We start from the raw sequence: 15,837 nt of genomic DNA on the forward strand, positions 1-15,837 counted from the left end.
AATTGCACCACCTCAGCCACAATGCCGCCTGGTCCTGGAGCTTTCCCTCTTTTTAAGGATCTTATATGTGCAGCCACCTCCTCTTCCGAAAAGGGGTAGACTGCCGTATCTTTGTTATATTCGTCTAGGTCCGTATTTCGCAGTTGCAGCTGACCTTCGGTTTCTCCATCCGCATTGTCGTCAGGCAGCAGGGACCGGAGGAGGACCTCTGCAGTCTCCTGCGAAGATTCCGTCATCCTGTCCCCCTGCCTGACTGTTGATAGCTCCCGGGGAGAGCAGATTTTTTTTTCTCACTAATTTGTAGGGGACACCCCATGGGTCCTAGGCCAGCTGGTTCAACACTTAGCTCTCCCAGCTACGCATTCTTACTTCGCGTATTTCCTTCTGAAATTTCTGCTTGGCCTCCCTATATTGCAACTGCCATCTTTGCCTTTCCAGCCGGACGACACTGCGCTGGTATTTCCTCCTTAGCCTCCTGAAAGACTGACTAATTCCTCTAATTCTGCCGACCATAGTGACGGTGAGGCCGCCGTGGCCTTCCTCCTGGCTTGGTACAGCGGCCCGCACCGCTCTGTGTACTGAGCCCACCAGTTCCTCAGCTCTTTCGTCCACGTCTATGTCTTGATGTAATGTTATGGGGTTTATAAAATGTGACCCTCAAATTATGTTGGACAGTGTAGTTACTAGGAAGAATCTTGGTTAGTTGTCAGGATCGATAATATAGAGTTGCGGGAAGATAGATATTGCAGTAAAATTAAGTTTGACGGAAGTTAATACGTTGTTTCGGTATGAGGAACTGTGTGGTGAGGTACCAAGTCCACCGGTGCGATGTGCTATTTTCCCCATATTGCTGTGTGCCGTTTGCCATGAAACAATTTGAGCTTTCTTACTCCATCTGTTACTTCACTCATGTTTAAGTACCAATTTCGACGTTCAATTAAACTCAGTACGTATTCGCTGCAAGGCGCTGAAATAGTTATCACTAAGTTCGAAAATTTTAATTTGAGAATGTTATGGAACTGTACGTAATTTGAACGTGACATTGTTGTGAACAACTTCAAGTTCCCTGAAAAACTTGCTGGTTCAAAAAACAGGTTCAAATGGCTCTGAGCACTATGACACTTAACATCTGAGGTCATCAGTCCCCTAGAACGTAGAACTACTTAAACCTAACTAACATAAGGACATCACACACATCCATGCCCGAGGCAGGATTCGAACCTGCGACCGTAGCGGTCGTGCGGCTCCAGAGTGCAGCGCCTAGAACCACTTGGCCACAAGGGCAGGAAAACTTGCAGGAATCCTACCCTCAGATATTTCAGGCCACTGGATATTTTTATATTTATTAGATTGCCCAGCTGCTATTCATTCCGAATAATAACAAGGAAAAATTTGTTTGTTCCTCCATCTGTTTCGACACCTCTGGTCCAGAATTACCTGACCACAACTTACAGGAAAACATGTCGCAAACTTTCTTATACAATTCTGAGTACGTGAATGTAACTAGTTGTTTATAAAAGTCATATATTTTCGTAGAAAGACGAGCAGAAGCTAATGTAAAGGTCGCCTCAAAGAGACTGCTGATATTGACAAATAACTCTCTCAAAAAGGAAAAAAAAAGAACCGGCTCCTTGATAGTTTTAGGAAACAGCCGGTTTCTCTGCAGATTCGTTACTTCAGGACACCTGCTGTTTGTAATATTGAACTCAAACTTGGAATGTGAAGTCTGCAGTTGTAGTAACACCTGCTACTTCCATCATCTCGCAACCGGTTGCGGAGGAATGTGGAGGAGACGGGCTAGTTGTAAGCCAGCGGCTGATCGCTTGATGGAGCTACAACACGTCAAGAGTGTAAGGTTCCATTGATATCCATATAACCAAAGCAGTTACTGGTTTCTCGGTTTGTTTGTAGCGTCTTAATGGACAAGTCGTGATGTCATGCTATTAACCACACTCTATTTGAAAAGGTGTATTTTGAATTATGAAAGGAAATAAATACCCTACGTCATAATATTGGAACTGTACACACATATGTTGATGTGCTTATGTATAACAATTTTGGTATTTTCGTAAATTCACCGCGATCAATATTTTTTTCATTTTTAGGCTAAAATCGTATTACGACGTTCTAACATTCTTGCATTGTTGTTTATCAATTATCTCACTGTTATAGATCGATAATAGTAAGACTGTTGGTGCAGAGTTTGTTTCTCAAAATACGCGCAAAGTTGCCAATATACTGTGTATATCACAGAAAGCTGAATCTGGTCCCACGACATATTTATTGTATGGTTTGACATTAATCTCTTAATTCTGTTACCCTCTGCGTGGGTTCAATACATGATGTTTTGCAAGAGCTACACTATATACTTCATGTTTTGTCGTTCACTATTACTATCTCCTCTGCTTATCAAAGACATTATAACACTGATCCTACAGATTTGTTCCTTCCTCTGATAACTCTTTCCCGCAAACTTCTTTCGCCGCCCATATCCTGTCGTACATCTCTTAACACACAAATTATGCTCAAAAGGCCAGTGAAACAAACATTACTTTTCACGGATTTTGTGAATAATTACGGATGCGTAACCGGATGTTACCATCCACAACACAACTGACGACCTCTTGCCTCTTCCCTGACACGAAGAAACACTTGGGTGGAACGCATTTCGGCGACAGAGAAGGAGCGGTTCTGCTTGGCGGCAGATTTTTTTTGACTCGGACGTTCAAAAGCTCGTACACGGCATGCAAAAATGTATTGACCTCAGTGGCGACTATGTAGAATAATAAATTAAAGCCTGAACTTTCCGAAAATGTACGCATTCACGAAATAAACATGTTTTACACTGTGAAAAACAATTGGGAACCTTATTTTACGGACATCCCTAGTAGATCAAGACTTCTCTTGGAAGCTGGGGTTCATTACAGAATTCTTATACATCTTTAACAATTATTGTGTGCCATTATTCTAAACCGCAAATTTAACACTGTCAAGCTCGACAGAAAGTACCAGTTGGTATACCTGCATGATAAAAAAATTGTTGCTCTCGAACTACACTTTCTTGAAGAATAACTAAGTCAGAAAGCGTGAAAATAATGCAATGAATTCATTAACGTGATCTGACGTGATGTTTTCTGAGGATAGAATTATAAATGGCACTGTAGTTGCTATGACTAATAATGGTCAAGAGATGGTCTACCGTTTTTTAAAGTTTATGATCTCTTTCTTCACCTTAAGAGATGTTAACGTAGCATATTTCCCTGGTTAATTTTATTGTAAATGCAACATCATTTTAAGTCAGTCTGATTTTTGCTGTGTGGAACCCAGCTCGCGCTATTCGTCCACAAGACTCAGGGGGCCATAGACACAGGTTCACAGGTAGATGTCATGACTCTTGACTTCCGCAAGGCGTTCCATACGGTCCCCCACAGTCGTTTAACGAACAAAGTAAGAGCATATGGACTATCAGACCAATTGTGTGATTGGATTAAAGAGTTTCTAGATAACGGAAAGCATCATGTCATTCTCACTAGATAGAAGTCTTCCGAAGTAAGAGTGATTTCAGATGTGCAGCATGGGAGTGTCGTAGGACTGTTGCTGTTCCCAATATATATAAATGACATTGCGGATAACATCGGAAGTTCACTGAGGCTTTTGCAGATGATGCTATAGTATATCGAGAAGTTGTAAAAATTGAAAATTGTACTGAAATGCAGGAGGATCTGCAACGAATTGACGCATGGTGCAGGGAATGGTAATTGAATTTCAATGTAGACAAATGTAATGTGCTGCGAATACATAGAAAGAAAGATCCTTCATCATTTAGCTTCATTAAAGCAGGTCAGAAACTGGAACCAGTTAATTCCATAAATTATCTGGGGGTAGGCATTAGGAATGATTTAAAATGGAATGACCATATAGAATTAATCGTCGGTAAAGCAGATGCCAGACTGAGATTTAGTAGAAGAATCCTAAGGAAATGTAGTCCGAAAACAAAGGTAGTAGGTTACAGTACACTTGTTCGCCCACTGCTTGAATACTGCTCACCGGTGTGGAATCCGTATCAAGTAGGGTTGATAGAAGGGCTAGAGAAGATCCAACGGAGAGCAGCGCGCTTCGTTACAGGATCATTTAGTAATCGCGAAAGCGTTACGGAGATGATAGACAAACTCCAGTGGAACAATCTAGATGAGAGAGATGCTGTCAAGCAGTATATTGCTCCCTCTTACGTATATCTCGCGAAGAGACCATGAGGATAAAATCAGAGAGATTAGATCCCACACAGAGGCATACCGACACTCTTTCTTTCCACGAACAATACGAGACTGGAATAGAAGGGAGAACCGATAGAGGTACTCAAGGTACCCTCCGCCACACACCGTTAGGTGGCTTGCGATGTATGGATATAGATGTAGATGTAGAAGTATAGGGTGTGGTTATAGTGAAACTGTTATTAAAACGCTACATTTTAACAGTAATAAAATTGATACAACCTCTTCATGTTACCAGAAGCTACTGCGATTGCGATGGCAGAATCCCTTGGTCCAAACCTCCTGGATTGGTGAGAATGACAGGCCGAACGCCAGTGCGCTGGTGACCAATGTTCGGCCAGATCCATGGATCAACTGGCTATAGCTCGTTTGCGATAGTGTGTACACACCTTTACATTTGCTTATCTTGAGGGTTATCCACCATTTTCTGCGTCTGTAGTTTGTAGGCTTTACTGAATTCCCGAATAAGTTCCTGCCTGTACAGGTCTGTACCACAGTATGTTGTACGGACAGTTTTCTGGATCTTCCGGTGTTACTTGTGGAGCGAGAAGGTTTGAATGTAGCAGTGAGGGAACTGCTGTGAGTGAAATCAAATGATTTCACCGCAAAATATTCGAATGAATGGAGATGAAGAAACATGAAGTTTTCTCACCGGCTGTGGTGATGGTGGCGGCGACTGTGGTGGTGGTGGTGGTGGTGGTGGTGGTGGTGGCGGCGGCGGCGTCTGCGCCCCTGGTGGTGGCGACGGCAGCCGCAGCGTCGACGTCGGGCGGCGCGGTGGTGGGAGCCAGTGACTGAGGTCCGCTGGCGGCGGCGGCAGCGACGGGCTGGCAGTCGGGCGGGTCGCCGAGCCAGCGCTGGCGCGAACAGAAGAGGCGGTCGTGGCGCGGCTGGCGCAGCGCGTGGCCCTCCTCGCAGCGGTAGAGCGCCACCAGGTATCGGTTGAACGGCGACACCGGACTGCGCACCCTGCAACCGCCGCCGCCACCTACTCAGTATCGTCATAACAGCGCTGCACGAGCATAGCGATTCCGCGGCTGCGTGGTTCGTTTGTATTGGGTGTGAAAGAACGTGGCCGCTAGTTTCCACGTTTGCTGTCACACATGCGCGTAATCGTTGAGATTGAGGAAAAAAGTGTGTGGTTCTGCCCCTCGCTAAGGAAACATGGGCTGCATACAGCTTCCTCAAAAAGCAGCAGCATTAACGAGAATACATTCAGAAATAAAATTAAATGAAACAACAAGTTTACTCTTTCCAGTCACTATTTGTTTCCACGACGCGTTTCAAAGGTTTAAACCTCCCTCATCAGGTGGATTTCCATTTGTTAATAGACATTTTTGTGTGTATTGTGTTACGATTTTTGGAGGACCTTGAGGCACTGCCTAGTGGAGAAACAAAACACTATTTCAGAACATGGTTTTGGGTTTCTTCTGACAAAAAATTAAACCTGTATCTAACGGTAAACATAAAAATAAGTAAAATAAAATACTGGTTCCTTTCGTAACACATTACATGTATAGTGTCATATTTTGTAAACAAATATGGCGTCGGAAACTATTGGGTGCATAGATCGTATAGTAGAAGAGAAAACATCATCACAAAGTACAAAGAATATACGTCCTAACAACGTTGTTACGGAAATAATTTTTTAAAGGATTGGGAGGTGTTCTTTGAGGTGTTGAATACATTCGTTGGAATAAATTAATTGGATTTACATACCACCTGAAGGTGTTGTTTGAGGTGTTGAATATATTCGTTGGAATAAATTAATTGGATTTATATACAACCTGAAGTATTTATTCCAACGAATGTATTCAACACCTCAAACAATACTTACAAATCCCTTAAAATTTATTCTATAATAACGTTGTTAGGACGTATATTCTTTGTACTTAGTGATAATGATTTGTCTTCTGCTATACGATCCCCGCACCCAATAGCTTCCGACGCCATATTTGTTTACAAAATATGGAAGTACACACGTGATGTGTTACGACAGAGAAAGGATCCTGTGACCTCTGGAGGTATTTTATTTTGGTTATTTTTATGTTTACCGTTAGATACACGTTCAATTTTTTGCCAAAAGAAACCCAAAACCATGTTTTGAAGTAGTGTTTTGTTTTTCCACTAAACAGTGCCAGAACTTCCTCCAGAAAATCGTAACAAAACACAAACACAAGTGTCGTATTAACAAATGTAAATCCACCTGACGATGGAGGTTTAAACCTTTGAAACGCGTCGTGGAGATAAATAAACAGTGACTGGCAAAAGTAAACTTGTTGTTTCATTTAATGTCAACAACAGTCACGGCAAAGCCTAACCTAAAATGTTCGCATTTAAAGAAATAAAACTTCTTCTCAGTTGTTGATTTTCAATGTTTCCTCTGGAGAAAGCGTATGGTGTTCATCTCATTTTCATCAACTATTACCACACAAGTTATGATTATGGATAACATATATGAAAGTGATTATAGAATACTGAAATATATTGAAGTTCATCGATTTAGGCACTGAACTGTATATTTGAGGGCACGCATACTTGATGAAATACAGTGAAGCGCCAAAGAAACTGGTATAGCCATGCGTATTCAAATACAGAGATATGTAAACAAGCAGAATACGGCGCTGCAGTCGGCAACGCCTATATAAGACACTATGTGTCTGGCGTAGTCTTTAGATCGGTTATTGCTGCTACAATGGCAGGTTATCAAGATTTAAGTGAATTTGAACGTGCTGTTATAGTTTCCGCACGAGCGATGAAGTGGGGATTTCCCCGCACGACCATTTCCTGAGTGTACCGTGAAAATCAGGAACCTGGTAAACTATCAGATCTTCAACATCGCTGCTGCCGGAAAAAAGACCCTGCAAGACCAGGACCAACGACGACTGAAGGGAATCGTTCAGCGTCATAGAAGTGTAGCCTTCCGCAAACTGCTGCAAATTTCAATGTTGGGCAGCCAATAAGAGTCAGTGTGGAACCATTCAATGAAACATCATCGATATGGGCTTTCGGGGCCGAAGGCCCACTCGTGCACCCTCGATGACTGCACGTCACAAAGCTTTACGCCTCGCCTGGGCCCGTCAGCACTAACATTGGACTGTTGATGACTGGAAACATGTAGGCTGATCGGACTAGTCTAGTATCAAATTGTATCGAGTGGAAGCACGTTTAGGGTATCGACACAACCTCATGAATCCGTGGACCCTACATGTTAGCAGAGGACTCTTCAAGCTAGTGGAGGTTCAATACTGGTGTGGGACGTGTGTAGTTGGAGTGCAGATGGAGACGTCTAGATACGTCTAAAAACACCCTTCTGAGTTTAAACACTTCCACTGCTCACCAAACTCCCCAGACATGAGTATTATTGAGCATATGTGGGATGTCCTCTGCAGAAGAGATCTCCAACTCCTCGCACTTATACGGATTTATGGATAGCCCTGCGTAATTAACGGTGTCAGTCCTCTTCACCACTACTTCAGAAATTAGTGTAGTCCATGCCATGTCGTGTTGTGGCACTTCTGTGTGCTCTCGGTGGCCCTACAAGATATGAGGCAAATATTCAGTTTTTTTGGGTCTTCAGGACACTGAAGTATATTTTGCACAGAACAAATAAACAAGATTTACATGCAGGAACGTAACAACTGCTTTTGGTTTATAATGAACAAAAGAAGCTTGAATCCAGTTACACGCTAGGCTCCCGTGAGTAAACGGATCAAGTTAACTGCGTGGGATCATTGCAGTGGCGACTATCTGACACCATTAGCTCTACTGGAGGCGATCTCGGAATGTAAACACAGCTGTTCTTCGCATCATACAAGTTTATTGACTCAGTTCACATGAAAATGCTCACTAATTACAAGTCTCAGCGAAACGGATTCGATCTTCAGATCTTCAGATCTTGGAGATGTGAATCTTCCACAGGATAGGGTATCACTGAGAGCTGCATCAAACGAGTGTCTGGACTGGAAACTACAGCTACTACAGCAACATCTTCAGATTATTTGTATAGAAAGAATTGGCACTGTAAATTTTTTCCACACAAATGATCTGCATATGGGAATCTAGTTTCTCTGAAACTAGCCATCACCGTGGGTTTTTATGCGATCTGGCGAATAAACTTCTATAATAAGAACAACAACCGCATTTGTACTCGTTACAGTTGATATTATGGACCGAAAAGAGGGAGGACGGCAACATGTACCAGTAAGGAAAGTGTATCACATGTAAGCAAACTGCAAATTCGCTGACTATGTGCAAGCGTGTGCGAACGCGACACACCTGGGTGGCGTTGGACAGCAGGTACCCCGCTGTGTCTTTAGGAGAGGCAGCGCTGGTCATCTTCGGTAATTTCCGGCAAGCTACACGAAGGGTGTTCGTTCTCTCTCTCTCTCTCTCTCTCTCTCTCTCTCTCTCTCTCTCTCTCTCACACACACACACACACACACACACACACACACACACACAGCAGATGCGTGCACACAAGTTGGTTATGTCACGTGTCTGCGGGGCTTTAGTCGTCGTCCTCTCCAAGCCCATTTCCGTTGTCATTCCGTCATTTCATTTGCTACCCTACCCTTCTATTTCTCACTGTTCCCTTGACCATGCAACGTATTCTTAATATTTGATCCCTCTTGGATTGTTTGTATGCATCTGAGTTATATGTCACATCTCACATGCGACAAAAGATTAATGATGAAATCATTTAATCATATACATTTCTGAAATGCCTTATATGAGTTACTATAGCTGTTATTATTATCTACTGCTGATTTACCATGAATGCTAACTAAAAACTCTTATTAGTGCTTTTGTTAATGTTATTATCTAGGTAAATGCGGACCCGAGACAGTTATGATAACCGAGAAACATGGGTAATACAAAGTACAGTTTTATTACCTGATACTGCCTTTTGCCGTATTTATGAAACGTGTGTTTCATTTGGAAACTTTGTAAAGTATTTACTTGTTACTAGCTGGAAAAAAAATTATTTTGAATTCGTCATTTAAGCAGTGTTTGGACTGTGCTACTCACTCCAACTGCCATCTAGTGGCAGCTTCAAACTGGGCAGGTCAGACTGTCCAGTATAGTCTGCTCCCTGTTGGAAGAATTTGCAACCTACGTGCGGAAGTGGACCTCCCAGGTCCTTTGTGCGCACAGGTAGGATTAGCCGTTGTAACGGCCGAGCAGGTAGCTGCGAGACCCTGTAGCGCACGGGCGTGTATGTCTTCCAGCTAAGCCAGTAGCCGCAGTTTTAACGTTTAATGTAATAAACCATTATACCAGACAACTTATTCCGTCTAGTTATTATGAGTGGAAACAAGGGGAGGACAGTTAAACCTCTCGCGCTATACATCCACACTCCAATGTGCCACCACGGGAACAAGAGCCCACGCGCAGAGGCAGACTATATTTCAAAATGTATTTTGTTCTGGCTTCTGTAAACCAGAGCAACACATTTCCTTGGAACGCGGTAAGTGATAACGTTTTCATCAATAGCAGCACTTGCATTGTCTCCTTCTTCGAATCAAGAACAGCTGCCAATATGAGTACCTTAGAAATACATATCCTCGGTGTAGCGAAGCAGCATAAACCACTTAATGAGGGAAATTCGTGTAGTCCAGTTTGTATATCAAATGGTTCAAATTGCTCTGAGCACTATCGGACTTAACTGCTGAAGTCATCAGTCCCCTAGAACTTAGAACTATTTAAACCTAAGGACATCACACACAGCCACGCCTGAGGCAGGATTCGAACCTGAGGCCGTTGCGGTCGAGCGGTTCCATACTGTAGCGCCTAGAACCGCTCGGCAACTCGGACCGGCAGTTTGTGTATCAGTTAGTTTCCTTTTCGAGTGCGCTGATAAAACAACTCCAAACCTAGAAAGATCCGTACGTAAAGAATTGAAAGTTCCACAGTTCACACCAATACTCCAGAAGGGAAATAGGAGGAATCCGCTGAATTGCAGACCCATATAACTAACGTTGATTTGCAGTAGGATTTTGAAAAATGTGCTGTTTTCGAACCTTAGGCATTACCTCGAAGAAAACGACATATTGATAAATAGTCCGTAAGGTTTCAGAAATTATCGTTCCAGAGGAACGGAGTAATGAGTGGTATCGGCAGAGGATTTCAAATTGATTCCATATTTCTATATTTCAAGATGCTTTCGATACTTCCTCAACAAGCGACTTCTAATCACATTGCTTGATTACGGACTACCTTCTCAGTTGTGCGACTGGATTCGTGATTTCGTGTCAAAAGGGTCACGGTTCGTAATAAATGATGCAGTCACCGAGTATAAGAGAAGTGATACCTGGCGTCCCAAAAGAAGTGCTATCGGACCTATGCTGTACCCAATCTATTCTTATAAAAGATGTAGGAGATAATTTCAGCACCCCTTTTAGATTGTTTGCAGATGACGCTGTCATTTACTGTCTTATCAAGTTATCAGATGACCATAAAGAATACCATAAAGATTTAGATAAGATATTTATATGGTAGGAAAAGTGGCAACTGACTTCAAATAACTAAAAGTGTCAAGTCATCAACGTAGTGATAAAAGTAATCCGCTGAATTTCGGTTACATGTTAAATCATAAAAACACAAAGGCTGTGAATTCAACTAAATACATACGGATTAAGTTACCAGTAAATTAATTTGGATTGATCACATAAATAATGTTGTGGAGAAAGCGAACTAAAGAGTATTATTGTCAAAACGATTAGAAAATGGAACAGGCCTACTAAAGAGACTGCCTACACTGCGCTTGTCCGTCCTCTTCTGGAGTACTGCTGCGCTGTGTGGGATCCGCATCACTTAGAACTAACGGAGGAGATAGAAGTTCGCAGAAGGGCAGCTGGTTTTGTATTGTCAATGAAAAGGGGGAAAGTATCACTAGTTGATAGTTGGGGTGGCAGTTATTAAAACAACGTCGTTCCCGTTGCAACAGGATTTATTCACAAAATTTAATGCTGCCATAGACAACATGATGGGCACGCTCAGGTTCTTATGGAATTATATGTCTCGATGATTGGATTGCGTAGAAAAATGGAATCTTCTTACAGCACAGAGGTTAATAAGAAAATCTGCAGTTGAAAAATATTCACGCATATGTTTTTGTTTCTGAAACACTCCACACTCGGCGCCTTCCCAGTGCTATTAATAAGTATGATTTTAACAACATAGACCATTTCTAAACGTAATGGTAGCCTTACGGGTTTCCTGTACTTCGGATATTAACCTGTGAATGTTGCTCAAGCAGAGGTGCCATTTAGAGATTTTTCAAGAGTTAAGACGCAATTGTTTGAGAATTGCAGTGGAGAAGAGCGACTTTTTGGATTAGCTCTGAGCACAAAGTCGGAGTTCGCGCACTCATTAGAATACACCTGTATTAGGAAAGAGTTCACAACTAACAAAAGCTAGAAATGAAATAAAATTTTGTAAAGAATCGATTTTATGTCAACTGCGAGCATGAAAAAAAGTTTTTTTTTAAAATGAGTAGTTTGATTTTTAGATTAAAAATGTCTGATTTAATCCAAAAAAACCAAAGCCTAGACAAACAATTTGGGGGAGGGGCCTCAGAGCGCTTACCTGGTTCTGAAAATCAGTTCCCCGTCCTGCCATCACGTTCTGTTGTTTTATTGCTTCTGTAAATTTCAGGGTAATATCGAGATTTTTTACTTCTATAGGTCAACGACCGACTTCCTCCCCAAAATTTAAGTTTCTTAACCGTTTCTAATGACACTGGCGTAGACGATAGGCCAGATGTTAACTTTTCTTCCTAGTATCACTGCAAACGCAGACATATTGTAATAGGAAGATAGAGCACCGTCAGTTAGAGAAACTTGACTATTTATTTTAGACACAGCTATGGTATTGTAGGCGATACGAGTAATTTGGCCCGTTAGAGACCATCTTCCGATCTTCACTGGATAACTGCATTGAATGCGAAAATATTTTGTTGATGCCAATGATCAGTGTAACAAAATAAAAATTAGAGCTCGCACGGAAAGGTGGGCGTGTTCAATGTTGCCATGTGGTGTTAGAGAGTGGTAGCGTAGAGAACTGTGAATTGCAGAGAAGTCATGTAAATGTAGTTGCAGATGCTGTTTTTCTCACTGTATACATTTCACTTTTGGCCCAAATTCTTGTTCACAACTATGACTATTCAGTCATTTTCGGAGTCTTTACTCTCGTCACGTCTTCACAGCTAAAAACCTGTAGTCTAAATGAAAATATTCATTCTAACTTCAACAGAATACTTAAGGCTTAGAACTTGATTTTCCCAAAAAGGGGCATAATTATCCATGTTTAAGCCCCTATCAGGATAATAGGGAACATATCTTCATCACCATCATCATCACTAGTAGCAGCAGTAGTGGTAGTAGTGTGCGCTGCTTATGCACTGTACATACTGTAGATCTGATTTCCTTATTACATCTGGGAAAATGTAAGAAGTCAGAGGGACTTTACCATACGAAGTAAACGAATAAATAGATAAAATAAAATTATTATTGGTCTTCTCATATTATGTTCAGATTGGCCACTACGCAGAAACTCTTAGGGTTCATATTAATCTTGCGACCCTACTGCACTGTCATCATATGATATAACAGAACTGGGATTGGAATATCGTCTTATTTTCTCTTTTTCAGTACTGCACACTATTTGGGGTGCGTAGGTATTTTCAGCTACACTATCTAACCTGTTGAATGGACATTTTGTTTCTCGAAAATTACGTACGTCATACATAGCTAAAACGCATCTGAGAGGCCGGACTAAAATGATCACATAACGTGCGACGTCACAGCTCTTCAGGAATCACCTTGGATCATATTGTTTATTTTCAAGTCCAGTCATCCAACTGCATTTCGGCAATATATGGCTAGCCCAGGTGCAACCGTTTCGCAGTCAGTTTACGCCAGCCAGTGCGGAAGATTATTCTCATTAAAAATTTATCTCGTTTGTGGATACAGCTCTATCTACACTGTAGAGCTAAAGAAACTGGCACATATGCCTAATATCGTCTAATGCCTCCGCGAGCACGCACAAGTGCACAAGCCTCCAACACTCAGGCTTTTTATTCAAAACCATAAGTTCAGATATTAACCCCCCCCCCCCTCCCGGTCCTTCAACATAACCAACTCTTTGCGAATAGTAGTCCAGTGCCGAATAACAGATTCCGTTCCGTTCCGTTACCAATCACCCAGCACGAGTTGGAGCTCGTAGCACAGTGGCGACCTGTAGCGCTCTAACTTTTCACTTTGCCAGTATATTGCTTGTATTCGGCTGGTGCATGATTTCTTAGCGTTTTTGTTTTGCATGTTGGTATTCCGCTTTCTATTGCTTTATTAATCGATTGTCATTTTGCTTTTTGTAGTTCACTTCTGGTGTTTGAGGTTATATAATGTTACTTTCTCTTTTGGAGACAGTGAGTGGAGCTGTGGACGATAGAAAATGGAGTGCCAAGTGGATATGTTATTCCGCAGGAGTGAGAGCAGCGGAGGTAGCCAGGAACATCTATGCCAGATATGGGGATAATGCCATTGGACAGAGCACGGGAAGAAAATGGTTTTGCAGTGTTAAGGAGGATCGTTTTCATGTTAGTGACTATCCACGTTCAGGAAGCCCTTCGAGGTATGATGGAGATCGTTTAAACGTACGAATCGCAATGATCTATCTCAGTGTCCACGTGAGCAGACAAATGTAATCAACTGTGATCATTCCACCATCGTGAGAGATTTGCATGCAATGGAGGAGGTTCAAATATCGGGTGTATAAGTACCGCATGCTCTGAGCCAAAATCACAAAAATCAGCGGTTGGGCATATGTGCATCTCGGCTTGATCGTCATCAAATGGCTCGTGAATAACAGCGACCATTTGTATACTGTATAGCTACTGGTGACGAGAATTGGAATGGCGTACCCAAACAGAGCAGAAACTCAACGCAAAAAGACCTGCGCACATCCACAACAGAAAACATTCTGCAGGCGGTGGAACAGGGACGGTGTGCTGTATTACCGATTGCTTCGCCGAGGTATAACCATCACTGCCGACATTTATTGTGAACAACTCAGCCGTCTTGTAGAAACAGTCTAAGAACGAAGACGAGGAACACTGCTCGAAGTGCTGATACTCCACGATAGCGTCCTACCGCATTCTGCTAGACTGGCAAAAATCTTTATACAGAAGTTGGGTTGGGAAGTAATTCCGCACACACCTCATTAAATTGGTCTCCCTCCATCAGATTTTCACCTTTTCTGCTGTTTATTTAACAATGTTCAAGGAACTTGGTTTCGGGATGAAAATGCGTTCCGAACGTGGCTCGACAAGTTCTTCGCCTCAAAACCACGTCATTTCTACAGTCACGGAATCGAAAATTACTCCAGTGTTGCCAGACTGTTGCAAATGGTGGAGGAGAATATAGTAACGATGATTAAAGTCTCTGTTAGGTGTACCTGTTGTGATTATTAAAACGTATAGAAAAATGCAGCGAGCTTATGCGCCTACACAATATCTAATTTATTGTAACCCACATTAGCTTGCTACGCCAGGGGTGTTACCAAGGTTGACGAATACATGCCAGGCCATCCGAATGCCATGCCGAATAAACAGCTCAGTACGGTTGGGAAGAGTCACACTTAATAAGCTTATTCGCAGAATCGGTAGTCCTTCATGTGTTATGTAATTAAAGTAACAAAGATATTGCAGTGGAAAGCCTCTCGCGTAATTTATTTTATTCAGAGCTTTGAGTGAAACAGAGTTCATTATAAAAAGTGCTTCATAAGCAGTTAGTGTTACATGAGAAACGATGATATAATATTCAGATGAAACAAATTTCCGATGACAGATTAAAAAGTTGTATTCATATTATTTGGGATGCTTATCGGCATCTGTTTTAATAAAAATGTGTGCAATTGGGGCACCTAATATCACTGAATATGTACTAATGTAAAACAAAATTAAGTTTGATTGATAAACTCTTATCGAGAGATCAGCCGAGTGGTGGCGTCGTCTTGTCGCAACATTTCGATGAGTTTCGAACCCATCATCCCCAAGCGAGTGTCGAAACGTATCGACGAGACGACGCCACCACTCGGTTGATCACTGTAATACGACGAGAAAACCTTCAATCGCAAAATTAAGTTCATACCATTATCTTTCAGGGGTCCATCAGGGACGAGTATTTACTCCTGGAAATGGAAAAAAGAACACATTGACACCGTTGTGTCAGACCCATCATACTTGCTCCGGACACTGCGAGAGGGCTGTACAAGCAATGATCACACGCACAGAACAGCGGACACACCAGGAACCGCGGTGTTGGCCGTCGAATGGCGCTAGCTGCGCAGCATTTGTGCATCGCCGCCGTCAGTGTCAGTCAGTTTGCCGTGGCATACGGAGCTCCATCGCAGTCTTTAACACTCGTAGCGTGCCGCGACAGCGTGGACGCGAACCGTATGTGCAGTTGACGGACTTTGAGCGAGGGCGTATAGTGGGCATGCGGGAGGCCGGTTGGACGTACCGCCGAATTGCTCAACACGTGGCGCGTGAGGTCTCCACAGT

General features: G+C 42.4%; 1 protein-coding gene across 1 annotated transcript in view; it reads right to left on the reverse strand.

Moving 5' to 3' along the window:
- Positions 1–15,837, reverse strand: part of LOC126269980 (fibrillin-3-like) — a 737,299-nt gene that overhangs the window by 162,031 nt on the left and 559,431 nt on the right. The window contains exon 7 of the mRNA XM_049974034.1: positions 4,924–5,240. Within this exon, the coding sequence (XP_049829991.1) occupies positions 4,924–5,240 (317 nt within the window). The remainder of the gene's footprint in view (positions 1–4,923; positions 5,241–15,837) is intronic.

Source organism: Schistocerca gregaria, chromosome 1 (assembly GCF_023897955.1).
Source record: "Schistocerca gregaria isolate iqSchGreg1 chromosome 1, iqSchGreg1.2, whole genome shotgun sequence".
Taxonomy (NCBI): Eukaryota; Metazoa; Arthropoda; class Insecta; order Orthoptera; family Acrididae; genus Schistocerca; species Schistocerca gregaria.